The following is a 24322-nucleotide window of genomic DNA, read 5'->3' on the forward strand; positions in this document are numbered from 1 at the left end:
CACTATTTAATCAAACTTGGAATAGGTTTATTAGCTTTCTCTGTGTTGGATCATTAGCCAGTTCTCCATAGCTCGTCGGGTCCAGAAGTTCTTCAATCTTGTTTTTGAAATCTTCGGATTTCAATACAATTGTTGCATTTCCTGTAATATAACTTACTTATTTGTTTAGGAACAATTATAAGTATTAAGTAATAATGATTCTGATAATAAAACAATTTTAATGTTTATAGAATTTTATTCATATATTTAACAAAGATAAATTGCAAATTATTAAATACAAACAATTTTAATTCATATACTGGTGAAATCAATGAGGTAACTAAGAAATTAGATAGTGACATAAAAAATTAATGTGACGTAAATAATAATTCCTCTATCTTTCCAAAACATGATTGTCTATATTGGGTATGCTAGGGTCTTATGTAAAATGAATCCCAAATAACCAAATAAAATACAATACTGTGGAATTGAAAACATACATGTTTAAATTCAATACAACCAATAGATCCGTGTAAATCAAACAATATTTTAAAAACTAGTGTGATACATACTCTGGGACACAGACATCCCAATTCTGTAATGATTATTTTATCACAGAGTCTTTGCTTGTGAGTTTATGCAGTAATTTCAGTTAACTGCAATATATAAAATTTTAAAGGCACTAACTAATTTACAGTCTTACATATATTTCCAAAGATACACACTAATAATTAAATATGCACGGTTTACAAGTGTACATAAACTGCATAATGCGAAATATTTAAAAAACTAAAATTAGGATCGTTTCGAATATTCGTAATAATATTTGCAAGTGCGTTGTAAAAGTATGCATTGTAAAATTTATAAATAGAATAAAAAATACATGATGTTAGAGAATTGTTTTGAAATAACATTGATATCACAATATAATAATTGATTATAATTTGGTTATTATTTCCTGTGTCTGCATTCGCAAATATCAACTTAGTATATTCGTCCACATAATTGTAATTGCAAATACCCTTAGACAACTATACATATTTTAAAATTGAATAACATGGACTGAAAGTATAAAATGTAGTGCTCTTACAGCTAGCAAAAGACCTTACGTAAGTAATAGGAATAAGTTACTCTTCATCCGCTTGATCCAGATTTTCCAGAAACGAATGAATCGCATTTCGCAAATCCAAATTGTATATGTAGTCCGTGTTGTTAAGCCGTTCGTTAGTCATGGGACTGGTGTATTTGCCGGATATGAACCATTCTGCAATCGCATTTTTCTCATATGTGTAACCATCACTGCATGTTACCGGTTCTCTCATGATTTCATGCGTTATGGGACACAAAAATTCATGGGGAATTTCAACATTTTCGGGTTTTTCTATTTGAAGTTCCGCTTTCTTTAGCCATCTTATTTCTTTTAGCATCTTTTCAGTTTGCTCTTCATCTAAAAATTATTAGTATTAGTTAATTTAGCCCAAAGACTAGTCAAATGAACCTACCTAAGTCCAATCCTGAACATATGTTTTCCTCTGGGAGTGTTATAAGTTTGACACCATCTAAAGAACTATTATGTACATTTTCAATTATCCCTTCCATATTAATATCTTTCAACCATTTTGCTACATCATGCGAATTCCAATCAATAATGGCTTTCGTTCGGCACTTGAACTTGTTTGCAACCGCAGATTGGAATACCTAAATATAATATACTTGATGAAATACATGTTAAACTGGGAGTTAAAATATTTTACCAATTGTTGAGGTAACTTCCAAAGCCACAAGGTTTTATCCAAGCATCCAACCGCCAGCAGTGAACAATCTGCGCTGAATCCGCATGTCGTTACAATAGAATCGTGATCCAATACGTACAAACATTCACTGCTGTATACGGACCAAATTCTAGCTTGTCTGTCTGTAGCTGTTGAACAAACAACTTCCCCAACGGAAGGAGAAAATCTGACGCAGATAACGTTACCCCCGTGACCAGTAAACGTACGCCACACCTTGACTTCTAAATCGTCGAACACATTTTCATCGTTTTCCTAAAACAAAAAACGTCGTTATGTGATTCAAATGTAGTATTGTAATGTTTCCACCTTTATCATTGAAACTCTCCAAAGCTTTGCTAATCCGTCATTGCCGCAAGATGCAAGTAGGTATGTTTGTACATCAACATGACTGTTGGGTATCGGTTCAAGGTTATCCGAAAAATCGCAGCTCTGTATACCAAAGGTATGGGCGTCTTCCTGAATATGAAGACATTTGTAGGTGCCGACGGACCAAACGCGAAAATCCGAGTTGAACGACGTCGTAATTATTATTTTGCCGTCTGGGGAAAACGCTGCTGAAGTGACCGCGTCTAGGTGGCCTTCCAATATTCTAAATATTATGAAAAGTTAATTTAAGAAATTAAGTAAAATGAATTCAGTCACTTGATCTCTTCCATGGTTTCAGAGTTCCAAACGGTGGCCTTGTCGTCGTCTCCTGCAGTTATAAGCAGTCGGCAGTTGGGAGAAAATCTACACACCTTCACCGATAAACTATTTTTTGGCATCGAAACGAGCTTTTCACCAGTCTAGAATTTCTAAACGTATTTATTTAGCTCACATAAAAAGATAGTTTTTACCTTTGGATTCCACAAACTAGTACAACCATCGAGAGAACAGGAGGCTAGCATAGTACCATCTTTGGAAAATTCTACATGATTTATGGCGTAGGTATGGCCTTCCAGCGGCGACCATGTAGTTTCCTCAATGTTGTTATTCTCTTCAATTACATTAAACAATCTAACAAGTTTGTCACTAAAATATAAGATTTTTATAATAGTAAAATTGTACACCCAGGTGACAAAAAGGTGAAGAAGCATAAAAAAGTGTCACAAATCAACATAAATAAGAGTAATTTCCAAGTTATCGTTGTATATAACAATTGTGAATAGAGTTCTCTGAAGATCATAACACAGTGTAACACAACGTGTTGAATAATTAAAGAGTACGAAGGTAAGCCTAATCATTGTCATCTCACCCTGAACCAGTAGCTAACATTTCGTTGCCATAAAAGCAACAACTATTTATGGCACCATCAGAGATATCATCGATTTTCTCTAATAATTTCACTTCATTTTCATCACAATCCGACATATTGACTAAATGCATCTCATCTGGCGTACCAGGCACATTGTAAGTAAGTTCTTGATGGAACAGTTCCGAGTCGGTTGTAATGTTGCCACTGATATCCCACACGATCAACAGTTTGTCGTTGGAACCTGTAGAACCTTAAAATGTAGATGTGTTGTATTATTATTACACCTTAAATAAATAAGACAAGAATTTATTGTGATCGTTTCTTGGCTTGGCCAATTAATAGTGATATGATATATGATTTTTGATACTAATAAACATAATAAAAATTGTCCATTTTTAATTTTTTTGATATTATAATTTTTCTTCATGTTGTAGGTCCGCTAGTATACAAATTTTGTCGAGTTAAGTTGAAAATAAGTGCTAAGTAATCTTAAGATATGTTTACAAGTGATACGAACGATTTGAAGACGGAAATTAGTCGGCTGAAGACGAACAACGCACGTCCTCTGACCCCAAAGTTTGTCTCATGGGGTTAAACTCCTAATATTACAAGGGCGTTTGCAACGTTTGCGAAACGATATACGAAAAAAGAGACAAGAAAAATGAGCCTCCTTCATTACGTACTACGCTTCAAGCTACACTTAAGTTCTAGTGCCTTTTTCCGAAAAAATATTTCTATTTGTCTATTGTTGGACTTTTCAATATTAGCATCATAGAATCAAAAATGAAATTCGTACTAAACGGAAAACATTTTGACATCATTCATGAGACTTCGAAGACCAAGTCAAAGAGTCGATGACACTGGTCGATTTGATACGGTCAACACTAGACGAGAAGGCTACTCCGGATAAAATTATTTCAAATTTAATGCAAATTTATTATTATGTTTGTAATAAAATTAATCACAGCATTTATGGTTACACCTCACACTGTTAATATCACAAATGCTCTTGTTTTTCATATTACGTCATAAATGTAATTAAAATAAGCAATTAACGAAATATGTAAATTGTTGATATTATTGGAATTTTAATGATACTGTGGTATATAAAGAGGTTGACAGAATGTTCAGAAATTGAACAACTTGTTTCCACGTCTCTGATAGCCGTGATCGTCTAGTGGTTAGGACCCTACGTTGTGGCCGTAGTAACCCAGGTTCGAATCCTGGTCACGGCAATGTTAAAACATTGTCACGGTGAGACAACTTTTTTTTTATTACAATTATTATTGAAGAAAAAAGAAATATGAATATTAATAATAGCTTAAAATATTAATAACTATTTCATAGTTTAAAATGTATAAATATTAAATAGTTTAAAAATAAATATATTATCATTAATTTAACCATTATTATATACCACGACACACAAATATAACAATAATATTACGTATAAACGTTACAATTTTAATACTTTGTATTAAATGTCAATTAAATTCATTTATGTAGGTAAATAATAATTCACTTCTACATGCAACTATAATTCTGAGTTTGTTATGAAAAAAACATAAACTATTTAATTGATCAGTGCATTAGTCAATCAATTATTATTTTTTTTGATACACTGATAGATTTTCTTATCTTATTTAAATGTGTAATATATTTTTTAGTAAAAGTGTCTACTGTTTTGATGTACACTTACCAGAAACCAATAGAGTCGAATCTTTAGATATGGCAGTACAGTTCACGTATCTGGTGTGTCCCTCAAGGGTAGCCACACACGAACCGGTGGCCGTGTCCCATATTTTCACCAATTTATCCAGACAGGAGGATATCAGATAGGAACCGTTGTTAGTATAACGGATGCACGTGACAGAGGAACTGTGACCATCGTACGTATCACAAGGATCCAGTACCACGTCATTGGTACTTGTCAGTTTCGTTTTTGTGACGGACGTCGAAGTGATCGTCCAAATTTTGATTTCGTTGCTGTTACCGCATGTAGCCAGTCTATAGTATTTTATTAACGGATTGTTTTCTGGAATGGAACAACGAATTACATACGTTTTGTTTGTTTTCGGTCGTTGTCGTCTTACCATCTATTTCGACGTGTTTAGATATGTCGACGCAGAAAACACCCATGTCGTGTGCATTGTCCACTTTCGCCAAGGAAACGCAATTGGAATCGTTCGTTGTGTCGACGAGATCTTGGACGTACCACACACGAACTACCTCCAAGGAGCAGGCACTAACCAAATATTGGGAGTCAGGTGTAAAGGCCAGCGATTGGGTCGTACCTTCGTGTTGCAACAGCGTTCTAAAACAATAAAAATAATTATGTGTGTAAGAAAAGTTTGAACATTTAGAGACTTGTGTCTTGAAAGACCTCTATTGACCCAACTTTTAATTTAAAATGTACTTTTTTGTTGTAATTGATTTGCCGTTTAATGTTAGATTAGGTGACTATTTATAATGAGTTCAATTATTTCACATATTTAAACAATTTTATCAAAAAGGATTGTTTTAAAAATTCATCCGGAACCCCTAGTAATCAAGTGGATGTCATATACCGAATTTATCGTTGGCCGTGCTGATAAAACACTGCATTGTTTTCCCGTTTACCCAACGCTAACGTCGAGTCGATGCTCGTCCGAAACGGGGCAAATAAAGGCTTTTGTGTATTCGTGGATGCAGCTGTAGCGAGGAGCAAGAAAAGTAAATCGATGATTTCGCCGTAGGCAAACCATTTATCTTGAATATTTTCTGTAAAAGGGTCGGTCGTTGGAAAACATGCGCCTCGCTTGCTCTTCCATAGCCCTCGTTTATTAGATTATCCAGTCACAATATTAAATATCACTGTAATTTACCGGCATGACTGTTTCCGAATGCAATCGACGAAATGGCTACGGGGATTGATTGAACCACCCCGCCAGATTAATTTATTGTTAATTGGCTTGTTCAACAGACTGTTGTTGCAAGGGCTTAATATCTTCACACTGTTACGTAAAAACATGGATTACTTAATATCATATTTTAGTAATTTAGCAAAAAAACTTTTATCGACTGTGATGTAACTTGTCCATTATTTTAAGTGTATCATGCATTCAACAATAATAATTTAATATACGGTAAAATGACTTCGAATTTGTGTCATAAAAGTGATACATTTTATTACTGAAACGGTAACGATCGGTTGACACTACTCCCACTCTTTAAGTAGGTGGTTTCGAACAAAGTGTTCTAAGGATTTTACTCGATCCTCACAAAAAATTTTATCCAGATTTATTCCTCCCAAAATTACGTAGACCCTTAACTTATATTTATTCATGACAAACATCTCCTTACGTTCCATGTAAATATAATAAGATAGTAGATATCTGGCACCACAACGAAATATGGTGCTACAATAATTATTTCAAAACTTATTTAAAAAATCAATGGTGACTAATTGCAAATGACAATAAATTTGAAATTTATAATAATTGTAATTATATCAACTTTTATGGTTTATTGTGTAATATAATAACTCCATTATATTTAAGTTTATCATGCATGCAACAATAATAATCTAATATGTTGTAAAACTACATCAATTTAGTGTCATTTTAATATTAATATGTCGTTATAATTTATACTCCAAAAATTTTTATTCGATCCTTACAAAACATTTTATGTTGATACTTTTTATTAAAGCTCTGTAATTATTCATGACAAACAGTCCTCTATTTTTTAGAGAAAATGTTGTGAAACGAATTAAAAGTTAAAAACTAATCACACTCAACAATAAATTATAAAATTGTAAAAATTGTAGTCAAATAATAGAAGAGACTCAATCGATCTTTGAAAGGTATTCATTCAGATTTATTTTCCAGAAATTTCAGACCCCAAGCTTGTATTAATACATGACAAACACCCCTCCATTTTCCGTGTAATAAGAAAGTCGATACCCCACACTACAACGTTTTATATAGGTTGTGTAATAATTATTCCAAAATACGTTACTGTTTTTTAACAAATCAGTTATTAAATAAAGTTTGAAATTGTTTAATAATTGTAATTATTTTATTATACTAATGCTCATAATTATAAAAAGTTGTTTTTATAATATAATAATGTATAATAATATTTATCCTGTAGGTCAACAATTACAGCTGGTTAATGCATTGCGGAGATTTGGACTAATTGGGAACAAGCATCGTCCGGATTATCGATTTGTCCAGATTTCGTACAAATTTTAATCACTAGGTCAACGTACTTTTAACCAATATAAATATAAAATTCAGTGTAAAACATATACGAAAACTTATTTACAAAAAAATCATTATAGGTCCTAAATATGATTGAAAATATGATTAATATTTGTAGTAGTGTCAGGTTCATGCCACGACAGAAATTTATTAAAGATTACATTAAATAAATATGCCAAGTAAACAGTGAACAATTCGTTATTGACTGAATTCATTTGACATAACAAAACGTGACGATCGAAGAAATTACTATATTTAATTCATAATGGTTGCTTAAGTTATTATTGATCGAACAAATTAAAATTGAAACAATCAAAACTCGAATAAGATTAATAATACCTAATTATTTAGCACAGACACAAACAAAATGAAAATAGTTACCTAATTAAACTTTTGTGAACCAAGTCCCAAACACACACCGCACCATTATCTCCAGCTGTTACCAATATCGAACTGTCTGGAGCGAAACTGGAAAAGAAACACTTTTTACGTTCAAAGACAATTAACGTTGTTGAAAGTTTAGTTGAATGGAAATGCCCTAGTTGGGCAAAGATTCTCTTACTTAAATCATCACTGACCTGCACACCCTGATGGCGTCCCCATTGACCTGTGTGATGGTGAAGAGTTTTTTAGTGAAGTGCAGGTTCCAGAGGACGGCGGTTCCGTCGACAGAAGCGCTGGCAAATAGAGAACCTTGAGGCGATACCCGCACACAAGTCACCTGGTACTTGTGAACCCGCAGGGGTGAAAGGTGACGTTGCACGTAGCCGGAACCCGGCACCCAATCCCAAATACGAACGGTTTTGTCACTGTAAACATTAATAAAGGTATTAGGTACACAAAAATTTCTTAGGATAATATTTAATTGTACTATAAATAGTTTGTACATAAAAATATTCATATTAAATTTTAATGAATCTGTCGTCCTTAGTGTACTAACTACTTTCTTTAATTAAGAACATTTACCTTTTTAATTTGTCTAATGAATAATTAAACAATGATGGTCATTAGTAAAATCTAACTATATTCAGTATATTGAATACTCATGTGAAGGTCAAGATCAACATTAAAAAATATATATTTAATTTTATACTATTTATCTTAACTTGAATTAATCAAAAATGAAAATAAAGGATCACATCAAATCAATTATTAAAGAACCAAATTTTAAAATTAAAAAATCAGATTATAAATACAAAATAATCAAAAAGTGACTAAATTTATAATTTTTGACTTGATATGGCTTTTAACAATTTATCATAACAAGAATCAGTAATACGAAAACAAATTTAAGTAATTTTATAAAGATAAGATCCTACAATGAAGTAATTATATTTCATTATTCAAACGTTATTGATTTTATCTGTCAACTACAGCAGAGAATTTTTCTATCACGAAACCCAGTATAATTGCATGTAACCAATAGCCAATTTTAATATTTAACTTACATGTAGCTAGATAAAACTGGAAATGTAAATTTTACCTTGATCCAGTAATTAAAGTAAAATTCGGTGCAAAATCACAGGTGGTGACATCGCTGGTGTGGCCACGCAGTTTCTGTAGAATTTTCAAATTTTGCCCCGTTATTGACATTTTAACCTGAAATCGATAACAAAAAAGGATGACTATGGTAATAAAAAAAAACAATAAATAAATTAATTAAATTCAAATGGTTAATTATAATTTGAAAATTCGATTGCTCCGTTTTACGTTATGTCGCGTGAGCTCCGAATTGATTTCTAATTTTGTCCAAACCTCACCAAATTAATATTAACGTCACTGTATGTCAACAATATTATTATTTTCAGGCATAATTGTTTTATATTCGTATTTGCCAGTAAACGTTTATGATTTTACCTTTTAATTTCCTTTGGATTAATGACGTTAATGAAAACTTGATCGATAAACAATTTTATGTTTTATTTATATATAGTAAATTAAGAAAACTGATAAAGATTTCCGTAAAATCTCGTTAAATTGTTTTAAAAAACACACTGAAAAATATTGTTAATAAAAGTCTTAAAAATGTTTTTTTTAAATTACAAAACTTAGGTTTTACCAGTTACTATTTTCAGTAATTTTATGATATTTATTTTAGTTGGGTAACATTAAAAATGAATTTTAATATGTGACACAGATCGATATCACAACAATGGTCAAAATTAGTTTAATTAAAAAATGTTGAGCAATCTATTAACGTTATTAAACTCATAGATTAATGATAACCACGTCATCACGTCAAAGTGATCCCACACTAAATTGTTTATGAATAAATATATTAATCGCATATAAATTGTGTTAATTCAAAAAGTAAATCTATGCAATTAAGTCTTTATTTTATTAACAGGGAAGGGGTAATCAATTTATCAAAGGTATCATATAAATTAATATTAATTAAACAAACTCGCAAATTTATAAATTGTTATAGTTTAAATCAATTAACCGATTGGTATATTAAAATAATAATGGAAATTTAAAAGTTAATTTTAAAACTCACCTGTTGATCATTAATTAAATCTCACTTGATTTTAATTTAAATAATTTTATACTATCAAGCTTCAACGCATTGATATTGCAATATTACTGAAGTACGTTTCATTAGCGAGAATTTATATTTAGCGAGCAATAAAAACGATTGAAAAGTCCTGTTAAACCGGCAATATATTTTTTGAAATTCCTACTGGAACACTTCATTTATTTGGTACAAGTACAAGTGAAGAAAAATGTTTTTTTATAACATACCTTTGAGGTGTGAGTGATCCCCAGAAACTAAAACAGCACAATAATATTCGTCCGATGATTGAAAACCCCGATCTATGTCATCGTCGATGGAACATCGACGCGCAGTATGGAGTTTTCATCACTGTCCACCTTCCATAACTTCATTCCGCACCTTTTTTCAAATACCGACGTAACCAACCGATCGCTATGACAACAATAGAAACACACTTTAACTATCAAGTGGACTGACCGCAACAACATAAAATGGCTTAAACATGTTTGTGTACTACTTGTACGTGGTTTTCATGCCAGTGGAAATTTCTAAAAATGTCTTACCCAGTTAAATTATCCAGCAGTATTCAAAAATTTAAGCAGCTCAATTAATTAAATGTACACTCCTAACTTGTTAAGATTAATTCGTGTTTTCCTTCTAGTGGGCACATCCAGAAAGTCCAAACACGAATAATTTCGGTTCGATTTGTGTTGACTTTTAAGAGCTTGAACTGGAAATGTTTTCATTTCACTGTTAATTGACATGCATTAGATCCATCAATTTTATAGCTAGTTTTTTTTACAACATGTATTGCGTTTCATTTTGGTAGCTAATTATAACTTGTGAAATGCTTGTAATTGATGTGTTACTTCAATTGGTAGTTTCGACCACGTCACTCTTTGCGAATGTTCATTATTTAATCAATATCCGATAACATTCGACCGATATTGGATGAAACATAGACGTACACCGATGTTTTTAATTGTAGTATTAATATTTTTAAGGAGAGGCTGAGAATGGAGTAATTCGATATAAAACCCTTTTCCCAATACCATCAGCCATCGTTTCTAAGCTATTAGGTACTTGAAGTGCCCTCGTGAAGACATTCGAACTGATATTCCGAAAAATAATAATAAAAATTATGGAAACTTTGCTTAGTAAGGATAAATCCAGATAACCCTGTGATGCAAATTCCGACGACGATAATAATGCTTGAGTCGTAATTCAATGGGGATGAAAATTTATGTTTGCCGAAAAGAAGCAATGTTTTTAATTGAGAATTAATTTTGTTTAAAGAGGTTCTGAAGAAAGGCTGAGAATGGTGTAACTCGATGCAAAACCCATTTCCAAATACCATCATCCAACGTTTCAAAGCTTGGGTACTTGAAATGCCCCCGTGAAGACATCCGAGCCGAAATTCCGAAAAACAATAATAAAAATTATTAACTTAGCTTAATAAATATAAATCCAATCAGTCCCGTGATGTCAGATGCAAATCCCGACGACGATAATAATGCTTGAGGTCGTAATCCAATTGCGATGAAAATTTATGTTTGCCGAGACGCAGCAGGATTTTTTTGCAGCTGGTAATACATCTACTTCCATCAACTCGGTTATTGATTTTATTCTTGCTACAATTTCGCTAAACGCCGCTTTCATAACGCGGTGATTTTGTTTTCGGTAAATTCACGTTTATCGTCGGTCAGAACAAATCAGTTTATCCTTCCGGAGATGTTTAGCATCCTTGAAAATTTAGTCTTCCCCTCTGAGACGTTAGCAACAAATTATATATGCAATTCTACTGGAAAATACTATGAGTTAAAAAGATTTTTTGTCTTTACCCTTTTAAATCCTTTAAAAACTGCAGATTTATCCTGTGTTCTTGCGCTTATCACATTAAATTTTAAGTAAATATCTTTTATTTACGAACATTCAAAATCATTTATTTTATGATGTATCTTTTTGTTTGAAATAAAATTTTCAAGTCGTTAATGTTTAATCCTACATTTGATGGTTGAGGATTTTATTACTAATTTTATGTTAATACATTCAATTAAAAAGATGTTTTGTCTTTACCCTTTTAAAATCCTTTAAAATGTGTCCCAGCACTTATCATCTACATTTTAAGTAATCCCTTTTATTTCTGAATCATTCATTTTATAAGATATCTTTTTGTTTGAAAGAAACTCTTGAAGTCATTAATATTTAATCGTAGCACATTTGATGGTTAAAGGTTTCCATGCATTTTATTATTAATTTTATATCGTTGATTTTAAGTCGATAGCAATTTAATGTATAAATTAAGGATAATATACAATCGATGAACTAGCTAAATTAATCGTAAATAAAATGACCTTAGTACTGATCTAGTAAACCACGACTAAATAATTAAATACATTAATACAACCTGTACATTTTAAATTTCTCTAAATGAAATTGTTTATATTGATATTTAAATTACCGTCGAGGAATACAATTTAATTATAAATATATAACAATAGTGTTGACTTTTAACATGAAATATTATTAATTGTATAATATTTGAACACGTTTATGAAAGTAATATTATTAATGTTTAATTTTTTATAAAAACATGCATAGGAACTTACTCCAAACTATCCAGAAGGATAGTACGGGTAATTAGAAAAAGATCATTACTTTTCTTAATATTTAATTAATTGTAATTTCTAGTCTGAATAAATTATAATTTAATTAATTATTATACAGATATAAAATTATACATATAATTCAAATTTATTATGCAACAATTATTTAACAGTTCACAATTAAATTGTAATTCAATCAATTTGAGTGTCGGAGATAATAAAATTATTAAATTTCAAATCAAATATGAATTAATTAATATAAATGATTACCAGTTTCGAGATTTCCTTTTTCAATCATCATTTAAAATTTTGGGGCAGCATTCAGGAATGTTCTGGGTAGAATGATCATCATATTTTGGACACAACTAACAAGTCTTTGTTATACCCGGTTTCCATTATAAATTATATCTTTGTTGACACATAAAAACGGAAGGAAATATTTATAAAAACAACTCTTTAAATAAATTTATAGACATAAGTTTCAAAATTGACGGAGACGTTCGAAATGAAATTTGGTATTATTTGATGCTCATACAGTGTGGCCAATTTTAAATGGAAATAATACTTTTTACTTAAAACTTTCAATTTTGAAACAAATATAATAATAACGTTCATACATTTTAAATATTATTAGACTGTATGTTTTCGTCGATTTTTTTTATTTGTTGTCATGGCATGAACTTCTTTGTTCATCACACAAAGAACATATGAATTGTTTAAGACAAAAAAACCCTAACAATGAGTGAAGTTGTCCAATTGTGGTATTCCTGTTGATAAGTTATTATGTGCACGAGATTGAATTCTTTATCGATACGATACGATTGTTGTTGTTCATAAATAAAATCAGAATTGATAAGTTTTACTATACGAAAACTGTACCGATAATCTTTTTATCTGTTAATACGGACAATAACAATAAAATATTTAAATGTAACAAATAAATAAATTTAATTTAGGTCACTTCTTCCGTTACAAAATGTATGACTAAAAAACATCTAAGATACATTTTTACATTAATAATTCAATAACTTCTTATTCTACATATGTGTAAACAAAATTCATGTTTGTGTAAAGAAGCTTCTCAAATATTTCCCAATAGATTTTTTTATTGGTTATATTTTGATTGGAACTGTATCTTTCTTGTTTTTATAACTAATTCATGGATTTTTTTTACAATCGTTTTTGTGTTTTATTTTAGTATTTTTTTTTAACCAACGGTTTCTTGTTGTCCTTTAAACTTATCTTGAAAAAATACAAAGATTCTTTATCAATTTTGATATAATTATTATTATATTATTATTATATTTTGGTACAATTTTAAGATCCTTATAAAAAAATTCAAGTTTTGTGTTTATTTCCCAATAGATTTTTTTACCAGACATGTTTTATTTGAAAATATATCTTTCTTATTTTTGTAAATTATTTATGGAATTTTTATAATCATGTTTTATTATATTTGAATTTTTTTTGACTAACTGCTGTTTTAGCTGTTTTTTAACTTATTTTGAAGAAATACAAAAGACTATTGATCAATATAGATACATTATGGCATAAATATCATGATTATTAGTCAGACAATTATCAGGTTTATTGTGATGTCTAATTAACAAAATATTATACGGTCTTGATATATTTATCAAAATATCACGGTAATTATCAAATTATTATATAATATTGATACCAATCAATTAATAAATATCAATGCTAAATATCACGATAATATAATTATAATATTATTATCAACATAATGACATATAATTATTAAAATATTATCACTGTATATAATTTTTAAACTATTGTAACTATTTAATTATGATAGAAATACATTTTGATCAATCTTGATATATTATGGCATAAATATGATGATAACTATTCAGATAATGATCCAGTTTATAGATATGTGTGATCTTGATATAATTATCAAAATTTATTATATGATATTGATACAAATTAATTAATAAATATCAATGCTAAATATCACAATAATTATCAAAATAATTAAAAACATAATAATCACATATACTTATCAAAATATTATCAGTGTTGTAGTGGAGAAACTCAACCAACATTAGACCTCTATGATGATTTTAAACTATTTAATTATGATCAATTTATTGCAATATTAACAATTAAGTATTCAGTTAATATTCAGTGAAAAATACAGAAAATGGTAAAAGATGAGTTTCGGAGGAATCCAGAGATTCTTGGTTAGTTTTAATATCAATTATCAATAAGTGATAATTATCAAGGCATAAATATCACGAAAATTATCAAGATAATTATTAAGATATTATCAGGGTATTAATCAACATTAGATCTCTATGAAGTTAGTTTATTTTAAAGTATAAGGTAATACTTACCATTTCCTAGGATAATGTCTATGTTAATTAATATTTAGGTCTTAGTCAGGTAATCAGGCAAACATGTATAAAAAAGTTAAAAAAGTGTTTCTAAATACACAGCTGTAATAAGAAAAACGACAATTTCGTCTGAAGACTGAACCTTATTCAGCATTCAATTCAATAACATGAAAATAAATGCTGAAAAGTACCTGAGATAATTACTAACGTTAATTAATTAATTTCAATGTTAGCAAGTCTTAAAATATTTAGTTAATGTTTAGTAAAAAGTAAAGAGAAATGGTAAATAATGCTTAAAAAATGTGTAGATAGAAAATTAAAAGGTTCAGTGTTAATTAAGCCAATATTTAGCGACGAGTGTTGCTTTAAAATCTGTGCAAGAGGTGAAGTATAATTGAAACGGTTTATCCGGTGAATTAAGTGATTTTTCTCGATAACGTTAAGGTGTATCGATTAAACTCGTGCGGCATTAGAACGGGAAGAAAATTTCCGTGTAGTTTCATGTGCAACACATCGACATTTTCTTGAGGATCGTCTAATTTTAGTCGGAAGGTGGCAAAAGTCATCGGGCGGCAGTCATGCAAGGTATTTTCGTATTTTTGTTGAACGTAACACCGGGCGAACGGTAACAGGTATCGATTAGACGTTAGTTTGCCAGGATTGCCGAGTAAATTTCCATGCGAACTTGTGTATAATACATGTATAATTCAGTTTGGGAAGCAACATTTTTGTGTGTCGATTGTAGCCGTGCTGCGCCGTGAGAACGGTCCTCGCACCGTCTCTTTATGTTTTAGGCTGTAACTTACGATTGGTTACAGATATTGATCTGCCGCCTGTTTATTCGTAATCTACGTCAAATTTCCGTACGAATTCGTGGGTAATATGTCTATGTTCGTCTACCGAATAAGGAACGGACTGCAACGGGCCGGGGACCGGGGGACCGGGGGACCGGGGCCGGGGCCGGGGAGGACTGCGTTCGGCTGATCAACTTTGCCCAACTGTTTTATGCATTAATGTAATTTGCGGGGCAAGCGGAGGGGGGTGGCGGCGGTGGTGTTGGTGGTCTGGCAGGTGGGTCGAGAGCCAAGGATCGGCCGATTTTCTTCGGATTTTGCGGACTCCTCGCTGCCGGGACCCGACCACGGGAGAGAGAGTATCGACTCGAAAAGATGTGCCTCCATTTTATGTGATGCCGGCGTAATATCGCGGGATAGTGGAGTCGAGCGGAGCGGTTTTAGTACACGACAGTTGTTTGAGCGACCGTCGGCCCGAGCCTTCGAGGGGTACGGGCAGACGGGACGGACTCACCCGGAGCCAGGTTCACGCTGCTCAACGTTTGCTTTTCATTGTTTTATTATTTTTTAATTGATTCGCCCGAACACGGCGGCGGGGTTTTCGTACACGTCGCGCACGGACGCCATTCACTCCTGCCAGCGACTGTTTTGCCCGGCTCCGGGTAAAACCGGACCACCCGGACCACCCGGACCCCCGGGGCCCACCGGACCAACTCCCTACCACATCCGACCAATTTCCTACATTCGTTTTGTTACTTACTTACTTCTTAATAATTTTCGCTAATTGGGTCACCAGTCCATACTCGCTCCCGCTTTCTTATTCATACATGTAACTGTTACATTTTTTATTCTAATTGGTTCACACACGATCTCTCATATTAATAGTTTACTACGTTTCCATACTAAAATTTGCATTAACTTAATCATTCATAAAATTTCTATCTTAAGCATATTTACACTTCTATTTAAATGTATTTTAAATACTCTATTTAAACAGGTATTACATAAATATTTTTTAACATACTTTTTATGGAAATGTAATTTATTTTATTATTTTAGAATCGATGAAAGTTTTAATTTTATAATATTTCAAAAAAATCAGATATTTATGATTAATATAACTATTAATGTTTTATAGATTCAAAACTATTATTATTGCTTATTTGAAAATAATTTAAACAACAAAATTAAAGAAGTAATAATAAATGTGTATAAAGAATAATAATTAATTAGGAAAATAATACATAAATAAATAACGATACGCAAATTAAACTGTTTTCATAAATGACTAACAGTACTGTTAACATTATAACATTATAAAAGGCAAACTTGGAAATAAATTAGTATTAAGAAGTGTAGCAGCCAAAATGAGAGTTCCTTACAAATATACATTTTGAAGCCAACCATATAATTCAGGATATGAGGATGTTCTTCAAATATTTGTGTATAATTCACTATGAATATGTTGTTTGGAAACTTAGGTATTTTTCAATAACAAACATGTTTTATTTGATTTTTTTAAATAGAACTGCTATTTTGAATTTGTTTATGTTTAGACATATTTTGAAAGGAATGTAAAATTTCTTTGCCTCTTGATGAAGAGTATTATTATTAATAATATTAATTTACTGTTGTTGTTTTATGCAGTATTATAATAGATATTATTCTTATTCTATAAAATGTTGCATATATTTTTCTGTACTGAGTTGGGCATCAAAATATAATAATAACCTTAATTTTGAAATAGATTTTTGAATGATTAAATGACTTTTGATTTATAATTTTGGCCCATCTCCATGACATAGGCTCGATCATTTTCTGAATATACGTTCAGTCTATGTCTACTATCAAAATTAAACTAAAAATTAAAATTGAACTTTTTTAGTAAAAGACAGGGTTTTTCTTGTTAATAATGTAATGAATAAATAATTATAATAAGCAAAAAACCACTAATAAATAATTCATTTAAATTCACAAAGAGCAATAATTTTGTCCATTGAAAAATAAAAAATATGTAAATTTTTAAAGTATAAAATTAGACTGACCAGTTGCATAGGAGACAACAATAACAGAACAAACAATAAACACTACGGGTATTAGCAAATAGTACAGTTCATATTTTTAATGTATTTTAATAGTTATCATAAATATGGCCACTACTGTAATTATTAAGACATAAATATGATAACTATCAAAATAATATTGAAAAGCTCATTTTGTATTTTTGACACGTTTTTCCTTTTCTAAAATGTATTTATAACGTTATTGTTTTATTTTTGAATGTACCTGACACGATTATACACTAGTTAAACTGTACTTTAATCACCACTAATCCTCAAGATTTGTTAGTTTTAATTATATACTGTAAACATACTTTTTCTTTTATAACTCATTAGAATAATATTTTACAGTAAATCATTTCATATAGTTTTAATAAATACTTATGTATTTTAAAATTATTAAAAAACAACTGTACAATTAGAATAAACCCAAAAGAGGCCCAATACATTATTCCAGCTTAAAGAAAAAATTAAGAATAAATTAAATTCATAAATTATGATAACAAAAAAAAGTTCATTATATAAAAACTATTATAAGAAGCCACTTTTCAGTTCCTTGTGAGTTTTTCCTTATCTAAAAAGCATTTAACGTTTCATTGTTTTACAATTCTATTCCCGCTTTCTGAATGAAACATACTTCTGACAAGATTGTGGATTAGATAAACCCTATTTAAATTATAATTAACTAACTACAAATAAATCAGTCATCACTAACCGTCAAGGTTTAGTACAGTTTTAATTGTCTTATAAAAATACATTTTTTTTATAACGTTTTTCGTTCCACAAACAATTTTGATAACACTGAAAATGTTTTGTTTCAGTTGTTAATCAACGCAACTCTAAAACTAAAATACGAACAAAACAGAAGCTTCACTTTAAATTACGAAAACACGAATTAATTAATTCATCTAATTTGCTGAAGAGATTGAAAATGCATGGAATTCGGGCTTTAAAAAAGAGGCGTTTTAATGCTGAAACGTTTAATGTTTTACGTTAAAACAATTGTTTTCATTTTCCTAGCAGTAAAATTTAATTTTCAGTAAATTTATTTATTTTACTCTTAAATAAGTAAAATACAGAAGTATTAAATTACAAATATCTCTTACCAATAATATTAGGGTTTACGACATCAATCAATCTTTTATGTGTTGATATTAAACGCTTCAATGATTATTAAATTTTAGAAACTATAACTTAATCGATTGTTTTTATAAAATAAAATTTATAAGTGTAAATATGGTTTGCAACTTTAATATATTATTGCGTTTTGCTGTAAATTAAATTAAATGTAAAATATTTGTTTTCTTTATCATTTCAAGTTCCCACTGTAGTAATAATATCATGTCTTACGTAATTATTACTTTTGTGCAGTTGCAGTTCTGTATGTCAAGTTTGAATAATTTAATATCTATTATAATGTATTTATTTCTTTAATTTGGTTTAATTATTTACTGAAGGTATTTTAAATCAATATCTAATTGTCCAGAATTATAGGTTATTATAATTGAATAATATTGATTTAACCAGTGACGTTCTCCAAGGATATATTTTAAACATCTTGCAAAATAAATTTTTAAATATGTTAACATTTTTTTGGATAATGTACAGAAGAAAATTTAATAAATTCTTTAATTCATTCAATGTTCATTAAATGTCAAAATTTAATAAAACGACATTATGGTAATTATTGAGCATTAATAAAGTAATTCTTAAAGCTTCATCTACAGTTCTAGATTTTGCAAGAGTTTGAAATAGTTTTAGAAATAATTAGCATATAATCAATAATAATTATTACATTAATCATTTTAAAATTTTAATTAAAGTAATTTTAATCTGCCCCAATTATAATTTGGAATAGATTAAAGCTCTTAATTAATAAGATTAATTATTTTATTGCTAGAAAGAAAAATGATTAAATTGAACAAGGAGTATTGTCTATTCAAAATTGCGTTATTACAAATTAATATTTTTCTTTAATTTATTTATTGCAAATTATTATCACTCATGTATTTATCAAAATATTACTTACTCAATCACGATTGTCATTTTATTTATTTATGACTCACTGAAAAAATAAATGTGTAAGAAAAGGTTCAATTTTGGTAATTATTCTGTTCTTGCGAACGGGTAACGCAGGAGGAACCAACGTCCTCAGTGATATTTCCGGTTTATCCGAACTAAACAAGGACACAGGAAGTAACACTCTGCGTAAACTGAAGTAACAAGTTTGTAATGTCAACTTCACACAAGAAGAGTTCTTGTACCAAAACAATTTTAATGGTCAATTATATTCATTAACTTTGATAAATACAGATATTAATGTCGCCAGGGGAGATTTCCTGAAAGAATAAATAAAATTAAACACGTTCAATATTTCATAGCACCTCTAAGAATATTTAAATTAAACTGAGAAATATATCGCATTTAATTAATGCGATGGAATTTTGATAAACAACTGTGATAAATTTGTTGGTTTCTTTTGATACTACTTATCATAACAATTTAATTATTGTGACAAATTTAAAATATTAATTTTCAACATAAATAAACCAAATAAATTTCCAAAGGAAAGATAAGAATGGTATATAATATTTAAAACAAACTGTACATATTTGCATAAAATATAATTTAAATTGCGCTGTTTAAAAATGTTTGCGATGTATTGAATTTATATTATAATTTAATAATAATTCTGTTAATCGCAGCTTTATCAGGAATATATAAAATTGAAATATATATTATAATACTATAACTGGTTTATTTACTTATTTCACATTATAAGTTTGTTAATATATTTAATTATTTCCTCGTAATTTAATTAGTACCTAAATTATGTGATAAGCGTTCATAATAAGTTTTTTCTTGATTTTACTAATTTATGATTTTTTTATTTATAATTTATAATGTAAATTAAGTGTACGTCACGATAAGTATTTATTTATATAAGTAACATTTAAAACAAATATATAATTTATTCGTGTACAGCTATATCCTTAAAATAAAATTTAAATAAAGCTATAATAAGTAATTTTAGATTGTAATTAAATTTGTGCATTGAAAATCATGTTCAACTCTCGTTATTTAAATATTTTTTATTTGTAGCTCATTGATAAGTCATTATATTCTTATAATTTAATTGTCTTTACTAATTTAGTATCATTATTGTCAGAAATTATAATTAGACGATATTAAAAGGAAATTAAACCAAATAAATTATACAATAAAAAAGTAATAGACACGATTAGTATTTAAAGTTTAAAACAAATTTAATGTAATTTTTTTGAAATTACTTTAAATTTACTGTTTGCACTGTATTGAACTTATTCGAAAATTTAATAATTCTATTAATAGCAGCTTTATCAGATATTTATAAAATTTTAACATATCTTATGGAGCTACACTGAGTATACTCACTTATTGTAGATTGCAATTAAACTTGTGCAGTGAAAATAATGTTTAACCCTTTTTATTCAAATAACTTTAATTTGTTGTTTGTTGATAAGTAATTAGTTTCTTGTAATTTAATTAATTTTACTAGTTTATTGTCACTATAGTAAGAAATTTAAAAGGCAATTAAACAATTTTAAAGGCAAATTAAATCAAACAAAATATATAAAGTAAAACTAGTAACATACGTATTTGAGTACACCTATTTTCCTGAAACATAATTTAAATTTGCAGTTTATAATTAATTACGTTGTATTGAATCCATATTATAATTTAATAATTCTGTTAATGGCAGCTTTATCAGAAATTTATATAATTGAAAAGCATGTTTAATTCACTTTACTTAAATATTTTTTATTTATTGTCTCTTGATAAAGATTTTTTGGAGTTTAATTAATAATAAAAATTGTGATAAATATTAATGACAAATTTGTTGGTTTCTTTTCAATTTACTAATTTATATATTGGTAGTTACCGTAAGAAATTTACAAAATAAATTTCAATGTAAATTAAATCAAACAAAATGTTTACAGTGAAAATATATAAGGAAAAAAAATGATATTATTAAAACTAGTACAGTAACAAAAATATAATTTAAATGTGCTACTTATAATTATTTGTATTTTATTGAATCCGTATTATAATTTAATAATTCTGTTAATGGCAACTTTATCAGAAATTTATGGAATTGAAACATATCTTATAAAGCTATAATGGGTATATTCACTTATTTAAGATTATAATTTGTACATTAAAATCATGTTTAAGTTTCTTTACATAAATGTATTTAATTTATTGCTCTTGATAAAGAATTATTCTTTTGTAATTTAATTAATAGTAAATGTTGTGATAAACTTTAATAACAAATTTGTCGGTTTCTTTTAACTTTACTAATTTATATATTTTTAGTTATTGTAAATTAACAGGGAAAATATATAAAGTAAAATGGGTATCAGTAAAACTAGTCAAATACACATTTGAGTATTTCTTTTTAGTTTTAGTTTAGTTTTATTGAATCTATATTATAATTTAATAATTCTGTTTATAGCAAAAATTTAGAAAAATATATTACATTCAGATTATAATTAAATTTGTACATTAAAAATCATGCTGCTCTTACTTAAATATAATTTATTTATTACCTCTTGATAAAGATTTTTTTGTAATATAAATGATAATGTTGTGATAAACAATAATAATTTCTTTTAACTTTGCTAATTTAAATGTTTGTAGTTATTGTAAGAAATTTACAAGTCAATTTTTAATGTAAATTAAATTAAACAAAATCTCTACAGAGAAAATAGATAAAGATAAAATGGGTAATTAATACATAAGTTAGTAGATTAGACTATTATTTTTCTTGTAACATAATTTAAATTATGTTATGTTAAATGTAGGATAATTAGAAAATAATAATGATTTAAAACCATATTTAACTCTCACTATTTCAACATTTTTTTAATTTAATAATTTTTTGACATTCTTTTCTCACTTCAGTTAAATAAAACCTAAAAAGAATGTTAAACATCAATAATAAATTCGTTAGATCTTTTAGTTTTACAAATTTATATTTTTGGAATTATTTTATGAAATTTGAAGACGATTTTCAATTTAAATTAAATTCAAATATTTAATTAAATAAAACCTAAAAATGTTGTTAAGTATCTATAATAAATTTGTTGGTTTTTAGTTTTATTAATTTATATCTTATTATTATCTAATCTAATTATTTTATGAAATTTAAAAAATGATTTTCAGTGTAAATTAAAAAAAATATATAGTATTTAATTAAATAAAACTTATCAATAATAATTTCGTTGTTTTTTTTAATTTTACTAATTTATATCTTTTCAATATAAATTAAAATCAAGTAAAATATTTAATTAAATAAAACACGTGTGTTTAAGCATCAATAATAAATTCGTTGGTTTTTTACTTTTATTAATTTATATTTTCGGAATTATTTTATGAAATTTAAAAACCGATTTTCAGTGTAAATTAAAATCAAATAAAATATTTAATTAAATAAAACATAAAAAGTATGTTAAGCATCAATAATAAATTTGTTGGTTTATTAGTTTTATTAATTTATATCTTCGAAATTATTTTATGAAATTTAAAAACCGATGTTCAGTGTAAATCAAATAAAATATTTAAAGCACAAATAGATAAGATTTGTATTTAATATTTATAATAAATTTAACATATTCCTAAATATACTTTGGGTTATTGTTTGTTGTTAAGATATTATTTTATTGCATTTTGTATAAATTTAATAACATAATATTTGCGTTGTTTTGTTTGTTTTACAAAGGTAAATAAAGTTAACTGAAAATATGCAGTACCGATTTTAATTTTATTTATAGATAGATGATATTTATTAACGCTATTATCTAATATTGGCAATTATTTTGTATTGATTTGATTGATTAAAATTTTACACAAAGAAAATTGTATCAGATTAATTTTTACTCAGCGTCAATTTTTAGTATGCGATAGTTTCCTGTTTGCGTTTTAAAAACAACAGTAACGTAAATATTCTATAAATAGTTATCTGCTAGTCGTATAGATAAAGTGAAAATAAAAGTGTACTTTATAAATTTTCTCACCGTTAAACATTATCATAAATCCGCAAATTAAAGAGCAAGCACTATTTTATTGCCGTTCTTATCGCAATATTAAAAAAAAGCCGAATCAAAACAATTTTTATTCGGGCCGATAGCGTCGTTAGTAAATAGGCGTTGTAAATTTTATAATGAGCAATAATCGCGCGAGTGTGTGTGTGTGTGTGTGTGTGTGTGTGTGACAACCGACAAAAATAAACAATTAACAACCCACCGACGTCCAGCCGGGGTGGAAAAACAGAAAACGGTCAACTATGGTGCGAAATGAATGGAAGGCGACTTAAATCAACTTAAATATCGATCTACTTACTTTCGGAAAACGACAAGTCTCAGCAACGTGGTGCGGCCACACTCCTCCCCACCCCACCCCCCGAAAAAAATACAACAAAATTTAGCAACAAACAAAACGGCGAGAAAAACCGTCCGTTCGTCGAATTTAAATAAACAAAGAAAGAAAGCGAGCGGTGCGGGGAGGGCGGTGCACAGAGAGGAAAAACGAAAAACGAAAAACATGAACGAGAAAAAAAAAAAAACAAACCGAAATGAGTAATCAGCGTAATTTTTCCCAGTGTGCATCCGGCTCAGATGTAACTGCACGTAGCGTGTGACGAAGAGAGAGAAGCGAGAATGAAAGCCTTTGGAGGCCTGCGGGGAGATCCGTGCTCGACGAGAGGGGGGTTAGCAAGC

The 24322-nt window shown here is 28.7% G+C and overlaps 1 protein-coding gene and 1 non-coding gene across 7 annotated transcripts; one reads left to right on the plus strand and one right to left on the minus strand.

The window, feature by feature from the left end:
* Positions 1 to 462: 462 nt before the first annotated feature.
* On the minus strand, positions 463 to 24293 carry LOC109600702 (WD repeat, SAM and U-box domain-containing protein 1). Of its 6 annotated transcripts, none has more exons than XM_049961889.1 (14): positions 23946 to 23971; positions 9993 to 10176; positions 8734 to 8849; positions 7829 to 8059; positions 7632 to 7718; positions 5100 to 5320; positions 4706 to 5041; positions 3007 to 3256; positions 2609 to 2783; positions 2415 to 2557; positions 2079 to 2361; positions 1734 to 2024; positions 1482 to 1677; positions 463 to 1426 (listed from the first exon to the last, which is right to left on the minus strand). In XM_049961889.1, the coding sequence occupies exons 3-14, from the start codon at positions 8841 to 8843 to the stop codon at positions 1107 to 1109; spliced, it is 2643 nt and encodes an 880-aa protein (XP_049817846.1). In that variant the 5' UTR covers positions 8844 to 8849; positions 9993 to 10176; positions 23946 to 23971; the 3' UTR covers positions 463 to 1106. The 6 variants fall into 6 exon arrangements, with proteins under 6 accessions (XP_049817846.1, XP_049817848.1, XP_049817849.1 ...); XM_049961891.1 differs by lacking the exon at positions 23946 to 23971 and adding an exon at positions 12621 to 12820; XM_049961892.1 differs by lacking the exon at positions 23946 to 23971 and adding an exon at positions 10308 to 10458.
* On the plus strand, positions 4170 to 4241 carry Trnah-gug (transfer RNA histidin (anticodon GUG)). The gene has a single exon. It is a non-coding gene; the product is annotated as a tRNA-His (tRNA).
* Positions 24294 to 24322: the final 29 nt, after the last annotated feature.

The sequence above is a fragment of the Aethina tumida genome, chromosome 1 (genome assembly GCF_024364675.1).
Source record: "Aethina tumida isolate Nest 87 chromosome 1, icAetTumi1.1, whole genome shotgun sequence".
Classification (NCBI taxonomy): Eukaryota; Metazoa; Arthropoda; class Insecta; order Coleoptera; family Nitidulidae; genus Aethina; species Aethina tumida.